This window comes from Bacillus rossius, chromosome 1, assembly GCF_032445375.1.
Source record: "Bacillus rossius redtenbacheri isolate Brsri chromosome 1, Brsri_v3, whole genome shotgun sequence".
Taxonomy (NCBI): Eukaryota; Metazoa; Arthropoda; class Insecta; order Phasmatodea; family Bacillidae; genus Bacillus; species Bacillus rossius.
This window is the reverse complement of record NC_086330.1, coordinates 94,309,610-94,321,886: the sequence shown is the minus strand read 5'-3', so window position 1 is coordinate 94,321,886 and position 12,277 is coordinate 94,309,610. Positions and strand designations below refer to the sequence as shown.

The 12,277-nt window shown below is 33.4% G+C and overlaps 1 protein-coding gene across 3 annotated transcripts in view; it reads right to left on the bottom strand.

Annotated features, from left to right (window-relative positions):
• LOC134540265 (uncharacterized) overlaps positions 1 to 12,216 on the bottom strand; it is a 112,073-nt gene extending 99,857 nt beyond the window's left edge. For all 3 annotated transcript variants that reach the window (XR_010076437.1, XR_010076436.1, XM_063382924.1), the window contains exons 1-2: positions 11,888 to 12,216; positions 11,572 to 11,658 (exon numbers count right to left, since the gene is read on the bottom strand). Coding sequence is in view for 1 of the 3 variants with exons in the window: in XM_063382924.1 (XP_063238994.1) it covers positions 11,572 to 11,658; positions 11,888 to 12,090 (290 nt within the window). In the remaining 2 variants the exon portion in view is untranslated. The remainder of the gene's footprint in view (positions 1 to 11,571; positions 11,659 to 11,887) is intronic.
• Between the last annotated feature and the right edge of the window lie 61 nt (positions 12,217 to 12,277).

The window sequence follows — 12,277 nt, the reverse complement described above, 5'->3', positions numbered from 1 at the left end:
ATTATAACACAAAAAAAAATTTGTACAATAAAGCTACACAGGCTTAAAAAAAAATTCAATCACAATACACAGTTGAAAAGCTAAAACCATCTTGGCTATAGTGAAGTCAAATTCTCAAGCCAAAGGAATTAATTATTGTAGTTTTATATCATTTGCAATCAAATATATGTATTGTGCACAAATATTTTGAATGCATGCAATGCTAAACTGCGAATCTAACAAGTTTTTAATTTATTTGTTAGCTACAATCTAAACTTAGTCCAATGTTAATAATTTTATGTTACTATTAAATACATTAAGTAATAACAAAAATTTTAAAATTACATTAGTTGTTAATTTTAACTATGTGCTATGCAGGTATATTATTTAATGGTTTTTATAAGTAATGAGCCATAATATTGTCAGAATATATTTTAACAGCTTCAATACTAATCACATCATCTTAAACACAAAAAGGTCGCTAAAATAAGGTGACTACATAATGATGAAATAAATAACCATCCTTTTTCGTAACAATCATTATCTTTCTTTATAAAATAATTATAACATAAGTGACTTACACCAAATACTTATGACATGGCATTTTGATTCACTTAAACCAAACAGGAGCACTGATTTAATAAATTTCATCATCATATTTACCACCTAGTAACATTTAATTTGATAGGTACATGAAATGTTTATTGTATTCTTATTTGAAGAGTTACTTTAAAAAATCTAATATACAGAGCACAGATTATTTAAGAAATAAACATAGCATATTTATGCACTGGGGCTTAATGCAATGCTGCCTCCAGCTCAGTGCTCATACATGTGGGTCAAACCAGGAGCTGGGACCACGCCCACGACCCTCGTCTCATGAGCATTACGCATCAGCAAACACTGCCACCGAGGACTCTCTGAGAACTACATGAGATGCACTCAAGTTTGTTAACATTGTTTGAATGTAAGCCCTTTTTGCAATTCACAGCACTCTCACGCTGCTTCACTCCAGGACTGAATAAGCAAGGAATTCAGTTCCATGTGCAGTGAATGAGGTTTAACCAGGTATTTTGCAACATTATTTAGCCCTGATACAAAAACTTCAGTATTGTTCCTCATCCATGTGTGGAGATCTTAAGCTTAAGCATAGTGTCGTGAAATAATCACATTTAGTATAAATGCATTAAATTAAATGTTTCATTAATCTTGACGTGGTAAGGGGTTTCGTTATCGGATAAATGTTAGAATTAATGGGAGCCAAACTGCATAGGGGCACGGTCCTGGTGGAGACTCAATCTGGTGTCATGACATCGCCCATGTTGGACGTGACTCGTAACCCCTTAAAACTGCACAAATCCCCTGGATACAGCCTGCTCTCAGTGTCAGGCACGCTTTAATTAGTAACGCAGTGGGCTCTTATGATGTCCCACACGTCGACAGACATCCTCAACACACACGTGGTTAGGTGAATGAGGCGAACAGGAGGTAGGCGAAACTGAGATTTACTATACACTGCTCAACACAAAGCCCTGTACAATGTTTAATATATGAAATTAAACTGTGAAAAGCATTGCTGTACGACCGGTTTACGAAGGTTCGAACCACCTCGTAGTTGAACAGAATATTTGCGGTGATGACAAATTCATGAGCGATTCAAATACAAATTAATTATTCTGTCACGCCCCCGAAGCGCTCCGAGGATAAACGTAAATGATTGAGATAAATTACGGCAAACAGAATTACTTAGCTCGCATATGTAAAACCGAAGATGAAGTTCTTGGGGTGCTGGAAGCGTCCTACAGCGGGTGATGAAGCAAAGTGACTAGAGTGAGATATGGCTGCTGAGGTGGGTCATCAGTACTATTACGCCAAAACTCAAGTACTGTTACGTGAACCTGGGTCATGTTGCCGATATACACCAATTTAAACAAGAATATTCTCTTAAAAATTATAATACAATTAATCAAACCATAAAACCCTTTTTTATAATTTCCGTAACAAAAACAATTCAAATACTAAACTATAAAATGGCCTTCTGCAGTCCAGGTTCATTGTAGTTGAATGCTATTTAAATAATAAAACGTCAAATCATTTATAGCAGCTGAAAAACAAAAACACATTCAAATTAAAAAAAAAGTTTATAATACTGATCATTAATTATCTTAGCAAATCAAACTTACACTATTATTATGTTACTGTCTTGACTGCACCCTGTGGACGTCAGCGACACACACAACATGCATGTCACCATCAGGGCATTTAAAATGCCAAAAGGAGATGGGCGTAGGCTGGACGAAGTTTATCCCCCCCCCCTTTCCCCCACCCGAAAGTAGCACGGTCTGTCAGCACATCGCAGAGGACAGCTGAGTGGGCGTTACCTGCAATGTTTACATCCGTGCTGTCGGGGTCACTGTCCTTATAGGTTGGGTTCATTGTTTCGTGTGCATGTAGCATGAGCAGGACGTCTGTCAAGCAACATCTGAGTGAAAAGGCCACCTTGCATGGTTAAAAATTTTACCTGTGCCCTGTCTCTCCTACCCACGCCTCAGACTCGTCGGGTCTATTTCCCCCTTCTTCCACCACTTCCGCTGTATCTTCTACGACTACGTGAAACGTCGAGTCCGCTACAAAATAATGTAGAGGCCATTTTGGTTCTTCGAACAGCGGGCTCTCAGGTCGACTCTCTACGTCCTCGGGGTACCAAATAAAGGTACGCGCGCACTAGGGCGTCACGGCAAGGACGGACGGACGGGCCGTACGGACGGAAATTGTAAGGTACGCGCACACTAGGGCGTCGCGGCAATGACGAAGGTCGGTACGGACGGAAATTGTTTCAGACGGTACAGTGTCGCCTGAGCCACTGCAATGGAAAGTGACGAAGAACTTGTAGTTGTTAGTACAATATTAATGGAAGTGGAAGAGAAACGTAAACGGCGAAGAAAGCGTAAATTCTGGATCCATAACATAAACATTCATGATGGAACCTATTTCTTCCCAGCAGTTATCTCGCCTAGTAATGTTAAAATATTGTGCATGCCGCATGTTATATAGATCTTAACAATTTTCAACCAACAATATTAACTTCGAGACATCCATTTCGCACAATGTGTATAACAACTCAAATGGCGGTACCGGCCGTCCTGTCCTGTCCTGCACGTGCGACTGCTAAGAATTTCCGATGACTCATCGGGACGGACGGTACGGCACGCACCGCACTGTCTTTTAATTCCCTCTCGTGAACTTTCTGTCGGACGGCTGAAGCTACCGATCGTCCGTTCCCAGCCGTCCCGCCGTGGTGCGTGCACTTCTATTACTCTACACGTTATACATCTTTGTATTTTTCTGTGACGGCCGTCTGTCCTTGCCGTGACGCCCTAGTGCGCACGTACCTTAAGAGATTATCAGGAGGGTCCAATGTTCAATACTGACCTTTTCTAAATCCTAGAGTATCTTTTCCTTAAGTAATCAACAGAACTCAATAAATAAATAGATAAAAACATAACAATAAGAAAAGTACCTGATGTGAAAAGTAATGATTGTCAATTTAAGGAGGAAGTGGTAAAAATGTTTCATTATGGGTTTTTTCCTCTCTTAATGACTTTATTTATTTATAATATTTTTGTCAATTAGACCATCAAGTATTTTCACAAAATGCTATTGGACTCATTAATATAACACTAATTTATATACCCAATTACAAATATATTCTGATAAAATATTCCATTTGAATATTTTTACATTTCTATTTTAAACTGTATGTCACATTTCTGGGATTTGTAAGTAGGTATTTAAACTTTATAATATTCTTTATTGAAATAAAATCAGCCTTCATAGGCTATATGTTAGTAACAGGTCAAAGATCATTTTGAAGTGATACAAATATTCTTAAACTATTTTCAGCAGTACCATATTCAGGACAAGGAAAATTTACTTTGGAATATTTGTAAGGAATATTTGTAGTAGAAAATGCAACATTAAATCAATTCTTCATACTTGCTGTTTTAATTTAGTATGTTCACATATCCTGAACAAAACAAAAATATCACAATACAAACAAATTATTTTAGTTCTTGTGGAATTATATATTTATAGGTATTCAACTTATGATCATAATTCATTTTTATATAACAAGTTTTTGTTACGTCCAGGATCTGTCAACGTAATTAATTAAAACAGCAAGCACCATATACCACAGGATCAATGTGTACAGGATCATGCCATCAGGATCGAGGTATTAACTTGAATACATGATACAAAACTTTTACCACTATTTTTAATACCATTTGTAATCTTAGCATTAGTAATAATTAATCTACTATTCTTACATCAAACAGGATTAAATAATTTAATAGGATCAAAAAGTAACATTAATAATATCCAATAACATCCACATTTCTCATTAAAATATATAGTATGTTTCATTATTATAATGATAATATCAACACATATAACCATAATAGAACCTTATATTTTAGGAGATCGAGACAACTGAATACTGTGATCCTCACACATTTTATTAATTTAATTGTTTAACTGCTGTAGTCTTTAAGGTTTATTTAACCAATGTGAAAATATGGTTAGGTCAAGTCAACTAAATAATTAATTTTTTATTTTATTTAATTTTTTTATGATTTTACAATTATTAACTTAGCCATTACTATATAAACTACATTTCACTTGGTTATAGTTGCCCTATTTCCTAGACATCTGTCATAGCCAGCATCTTTCGACGTACCAAATTAAAATGGCAAGCATCGTATACCACAAGATCTATGTACACAATATCATGACATCAGGATCAAGAGCACAGGAAATCAATTAATTCTTGTGTGTGTATAAAATTCCAATCATTCCAACAATATAAAAAAAACAGTCGTAAAAACCCACTATTTGGGATGTAGGTAAAGAGCCGTAGCTTAAGCAGTTTTTAACATGACATATTCAATTTAATGGCAAACATTCACATCACATGCACTTTAATGCAAGGTTACATAAATACAATTTAATTGTGAACGTATGATATAATTAGATGTAGAATATTATAAAAATGAAGGCATATAATACTATGTTCTATTTTTTCTTCCCGTTCACAAAAGTCTCCCTCGCATCTGCACTATTACCCTTAAATCTATTTGTTGTTTTACTTTCTATTAATAAACATTTTTATGTTACACATTATGATTTGTTTTCTAATTATTTTGGGCAAGATGTAATACAGGTTACATTAAATTGATTAATAACTCAATCAACTCCTTTAATACTTTTGCAACCTGTTCAGATAAATGGCAATACTATTGCCAATTATCATTGAAGATAATTTTAACACTTATTCCCAAGGTATGTTGATTTTAATCAGCATGATTTAAATCGTGATTTTAATCATGATTTAAATCATGTGATTTTTTTTTTAAATCAGTGAATAAAATCAATTTATAATAAGATAATATGAACGTTAATATTTCCTATACTGTATTGTTTAAACCAAGTAATCATGCCTACTTACATAAAAATTGACTGCTGCAAAGATAGAATGAAAATTGAATAGTACTTAATTTCTTCCACAATGTATTTATAGTTATTTTGAAACACTTGTTAAATATAGGTGGGTGTAATGTACCTTTAAATGCCACCTCATTTTCTCTCTTCTCTACTACACCTCATGTGTTGGTGTTGTGTGTCATATATCTCCTTGGCAACAGGTTTGTCTTCCAACAATGTCAAATGCTATTTTTAGAACTGTAGGAAGGAAATTTTCAGTTCTTTGGTATGTCTGGTTTGGTTCAGTCAACATTAAGAAATTGACTGGGTACAGAAAAAGCTGCAAAACTTGTATAGATGTTTAAAATTTTTAATACGTAATATTTTATGTAGAAGTTTTACTTTGAATACTCTCGTATGTGTGCAATTCTGAGAAGAAAAAAAGGAAATTGTGGTTTTGGTTTAAATTACTTTATTTAGAACAATTGGAGGTAAATATGTACAGTCGCGGTAGATGCCAAAAAAAAATGCTAAAAATCCGAAAAAAAAAACACTTTTATTCTGTGCTCTTTCACTTCCTCTTTTCAAATCAACCGGCGGAGATAAGAAATTCCAACTACTTTCGGAGATATCGAATTTTTTAATTTTCATCACAATACCTGCGTATTCATGCGGAAAAAATGCTAACAATCCGAAAATACTTTTATTCTATGCTCTTTCACTTTCTCTTTTCAAATCAACCGGCGGAGATAAGAAATTCCAAATACTTTATGATATATCGAATTTTTTAATTTAGCAATACAACGCCCATTTAACCATTCGAACGTCGCCATTTTTTATTTTGACGTGTGTTATAGCCCGTCCCACTCTTAGATTGCAGTACACGGCTTATGGCGCGCGCTGTTGCCAAATCTCTAACACATTACGAATTTCAGGAGATGCGTGTCTCTGTAATTTGGATCGAACAAGAAGCATTTTAAGATATCATATCGTAATTTATAATATTTTATACTATTACACATATAAATTTGTAATAATGCCACTTTTACGTACATTTCAAATAAAAACTACCTATTGTAGACGAAAATTTCTTATAGTTTTCTTTTATGTTCTAAAAATCCCATATATATATAATTATATATATATATAATTATATATATATATATAATTATATATATATATATAATTATATATATATCACATTTTCATGGGCCCGATAAATGCCGTATTTTTGGACAAGTCATGTCCAAAATTATAAATAAAATACGGTAATGGAAATTCTCGGTCGAGTAAGTTATGGGAAAAATCCGAACAATTGGTTCGAAATGGGGAAGATTTTTTTGAAAAACAGAAAAATCGCAACAACTCCCATAATATGAATAATATTGAATCCGTTTTAACGTATGATAACTCGGATTACCTAATGCCGAAAAATGTTTTCTAAATACATTTTTGATACGACCAGCCATAACTGCATGGGTTCGAAAAAAAATTTCACCGGACAAAAAAAGTAACTGCCTTAGTAAACACCTTATCAAATCTGTTTAAATTGTTTGCAATAATATCATAATTATTTTCCAAAACTTTGTCTAAAACAATGTTTGATAAGATGCTTGGTGTTGAGGATAGAAAAATAATTCAAAATTTTGTACCATGATCACTATTGAATTCCTTCATATTTATTTCATACATTTTACATATTATGTTCAAGAATCGATTATAATATTTTTTTTTGACTAAGGAAGCCATGTATTTGAAATTGCTTGTAGGACAGAACCCCACTTATCTAAACACACGACCCTGTTTCCTCTTACGACGGCAGCGCGCGCTCTTGTACTGATAAGACACATCTTTAACAGCTATTTCCACGGAAACTGTAGAAGCAATTGAAATGGGGCTGCTTTTAAAAACTAATTCAATTCATTGTGAACATTTTTCTCGCTTTCGTCCCCCATCTATCTTTAACAGAAAAAAAGTTTTCCGCGGGTCAACTTTTTGATGTGTCAGTTTGTGAGAAAATGCATTTCAATATATTAAAAAAATTATTTAAGTGAAACCTGTACAGTTTTTGTCTTAACATTTGTTCGGTGGCGTCCTAAGGCATTAATTTATTAATAAAAAAAATCTGAATGAAATACACAAGTAGGTTTTCTTTTTTTGATGTGAAACATATCGGAATACTTCAAAACAGTTCGCAGCGAATAAGTTATGTTTTTTAATTTTTTTGGACACTTAAAATATTGTTAAGTATTCAAAATAAGCATTGCCTGATGCATATTTTGATTCTATACAATATGAAAAAAAGCTTGGTCCAAAAATAAAATTTTAAATTTCGTTTGACATTTGGCAACAACGCACGAAGAAACAAGGACAGTGCTAACGGCAATCGCCGTGTGTTAGAGAGAGAGAGAGAGAGAATGCGCCCATTTACTTCCACACTGCAATCTAAGAGTGGGATGTTCTATAGTGAATGCGTAATAAATAAAATGGTCGATTAGGTCAGGTCAGTTACATTATAAATACTTTCAAACTAAGCGGACATTAAAAATAATGTGAATTTAATTTAATGGTTCTTTAGTTTTAAATTATTTTTAATGTAACTGACCTGACCTAACAAAACCCGGACAAATGATGAACATTAACAACTCACGTAATTTTTTTTACTTAATACTTGCGCAACAATATCCAAATAAAAAAAATAATACTTTAAAATTAGAAACGTTAAAAACTCACCTAAGTTGGAGGCGGGTACATTTCCTTTGCCACTATAAGGAAATGATGTAGTCGTTCACGGCAGAAGTTGACCGATTAATTAAACATCGTATTGAACAATAAATGAATAAATAATCACGTATTGGTTCTTTTGAATACTGACCAATCACGGAATAAATAATCACCTATTGGTTCATTTGAATACTGGCCAATCACGGAACAGTCACGTGACAAAATTGTCCAATAAGAAACATGATACTCGTAAACAAGAAACCTTATTATCTATGACAAGAAACAATGATCTTCGCCGCATACTACGCAGGTATTGTGATGAAAATTAAAAAATTCGATATCTCCTAAAGTATTTGGAATTTCTTACCTCTGCCGGTTGATTTGAAAAGAGGAAGCGAAAGAGCACAGAATAAAAGTATTTTCAGATTTTTAGCATTTTTTTTGGCATCTACCGTCAGTTGGGGTAACATTGGCCCTTTGAGGGTAACTTTGGCCCAAGACAAAAAACATGTTAAACCATGTTACAACTCTTCAAAATATTTATTAGATGTGATGATACATATGTTACATATGTTACATATGTATCATCACATCTAATAAATATTTGGAAGAGTTGTAACATGGTTTAACATGTTTTTTGTCTTGGGCCAAAGTTACCCTCAAAGGGCCAATGTTACCCCAACTGACGGTACCGCGACTCTACATATGATGAAATTTAAAAATTTGATATCTCCTAAAGTATTTGGAATTTCTTACCTCCGCCGGTTGATTTGAAAAGAGGAAGCGAAAAAGCACAGAATAAAAGTATTTTCAGATTTTTAGCATTTTTTTGGCATCTACCGCGACTGTACATATTTACCCAATTGGACTATAAGGGATGACAGAAGTGACAAAGTTACATTTAAATATGATATGTTTTCAATGATGTAGTTATTTTCTATAAGACATCTTTTTTTACTAATGTTAGCTATGTTACTGTACTAAAAATTTTCATAGTGACATCATTAATGTTTCCTTAAAACTTTATGCAATGTAAAATGTGGTTATTTCAAATAAAGAAAATTAGGCTAGTTGTCTTTACAAAATGAATAAATCTGTTATTAATTGTACTGTAGGGCAAAGTCAAGTCATGAACACAGTCATGAAAATGTACTGTATATTACACAGATTACAATTTTATATATTTTAATCAAAAAAATCATATTTTAATCCAAAAAAATCTGATTTTTTTTGAATTTTTTAAAAAAAATCAGGACTTTTTCATACCCTGCTTATTCCACAAACACCCCCCCCCCCCCCCCCCACACACAAAATGTTTTCAACAGAAAGTTCACTGTGTCGGAATGACAGTAGTCAATCTAATTCGTTCCTTGTTTTATTTATAATCTTTCTGCAGAGGCACATTCTGATATTTCAAGAAATTCACATTTAATTAAAGGTTTTAGGTAATGGTTGTCAGTGCAGTCCCTGCTGTGCTCGCAAACAGTTTGCCTCAATGACAGAGACCTTAAAAACAGAGCATCACTTAGCGACAGGTATCAAGCGACAAAGATACTTGCTGCAATTTCCTGATATTTTTCTCAGTTCTAATGGCTTTTACTCCAGTTTCTTTTGACTTCATGGTCCTACCCAACAGAGAGTTTCTCAGAATCTAGTAGGAATTTCAAACTGCAATTTTTGGGTTAGGAACAACTACAGTCACAAAACAAAACATTTTGAAAAAGTCCCCATACTAGGACTCAATTATAGAGTATTTATTTTTGCACTACAGATGTTTCTGTATTCAGCCCAAAAATTGCATTTTGAAATTCCTACCAGACAGATAAACTCACTAGTGGGCAGGGCCATGAAGTTGACGGAAATTGTGTAGTAAAAGCCAAGAAAAATTAGAGGTAAATGTGTAGTGTAGCGGTATTTGCGAAAAAATATGTTAAAAATCCGAAAATACTTTTATTATATGCTAGTGCACTTCCTCTTTTCATTAAACCCGGCGGAGATAAGAAATTCCAAATACTTTAGAAGATATCGCCGTTCTTATTTTGCAATACAAGACCTGTGCTATCATTTGATCGTCACCATTTTTTTCATTTTGCTGTGTGTTCGTGAATGCCTAATTAATTAAAATGGTCAATTAGGTCAGGTCAGTTACATTATAAATACTTTCAAACTAAGCATACATTAAAAATAATGTGAATTAATTTAAATGGTTGTTTAGTTTTAAAGTATTTAATTATAATGTAACTGACCTGACCAAACAAACCGGGATAAAGAATGAACAGTAGGAACTCATGTAATTTTTTTTTAATTATTACTTGCGCGACAATATCCAAATAACAAATAAAACATTAAAATTTGAAACGTTAAAAACTCACCTAAGTTAGAGGCGGGTGCAATTCCTTTGACATTAGTAGAAAATGATGTAGTCGTTCCCTACGTCACGAAAAAAAAATTCATACTCGTAAACAAGAAACAATTCTGAACACTGCATGAATGCACAGGTATTGTAATGAAAATTAAAAAATTTGATATCTCCTAAAGTATTTGAAATTTCTTATCACCGCCGGGTTTAATGAAAAGAGGAAGTTGAAGAGCATAGAATAAAAGTATTTTCGGAATTTTTAAATTTTTGTTAACAAATATTGCCCAACTATGAAAATTAAAAAATTTGATATCTCCTAAAGTATTTGGAATTTCTTATCTCCACCAGGTTTAATGAAAAGAGGAAGTAAAAGAGCATATAATAAAAGTATTTTCAGATTTTTAACTTTTTTTCTCGCAAATACAGCTACTCTAAATATTTTAAAATTGCAGCAAGTTATCTTTGTTAAGTCACTTGATAGCTGTCGCTAAAACAAGATCTGATTTTAAGGTTTTTGTCATTATTGAGGCAAGCTGTTTGCAAGCAGCATAGGGACTTTCCCATGGAGACACAGGCAAATGTTACAACCTTTAATTAAATGTGAATTTCTTGAAATAACAGAATGTGCCTCTGCATGATGATAAATAAAACCAGAAACTGAATAAATAATTGTCTGGTATTAACCTTTTTTTTAATGGCATCTCTAGTAAACAATTACTTTCTATTACAATTTAGAGAAGTTATTCTATTGTTATTGACATACTGTAAAATATACACAATTAGATAATTTTACAAATTAATTTTTAGAGGTCTGTTCTAAACATCATCAAATAACAGCTTCACATTGTTTCAATACTTACACTAATAAATTAATGTGGTATTTGGGGCTCAAACCACTGGCCCCTTTATCATTTTAAGTATACATAAAAATTGAAGCTTTTGAGATCACGGCCATTCTTCAACCTAAATATACTTTTAAAAACTGATCGAAATTTAAATAATTGAAATTCAAATACTGTCGAGCCTACCTGTCATTGGTTTCTTCTTCGAACTCACGTTGAAAACCGTCATCATGCCCATCTCCAGCTTCATATTTAATGTTTGGCTTTTTCTGCCTGAAACAATAGAAATGAAGTTGCCACCGCTTACAATTGCAAACTCGCAGTGTCTAAGCCCTAAAGGGAAAGTATCAAAATTTAAATTTTGACAATATAAAATGGCGGGAAATCTATTGATCGTGACAGTTCACAAACTTGTCCACCACACCCAAAGCAGCAGGCTATGCACACCTTGTTACACTGTTTGACATATAAAACAATTTAAACTTCGTATTGTGTTGCTTACTTTGAATAAGATTCTGCAAGGTCCAGCAAGAATGAAACAAAATCCGCATCACTTTTATAATCAAGAGTTTTCTTCAAAATAATCCATCGCCGAGCGTTTCCAGCACCAATGAAAATATTGTTCACGTTGTTTTTGTCGTTTGCTCTACATTGGACCGATCTAGGTTTCCACTTGCTATTATCTTTCGTACTTCTTTTTGGCATTACTACATATTAATGCAACCAATTTAACACGAAAACTTCACAAATTGTTCGATGTAATATCCTATCCTCTTTATGGCCAGCCCCTCCAGCCATATCGATTCACAACATGGCGAATAGGCGACAAGAAGCAGACGATTCTATTTACGCTGTCTCAGGCGGGAATTTGAAATATCGTGAAATTACGAGT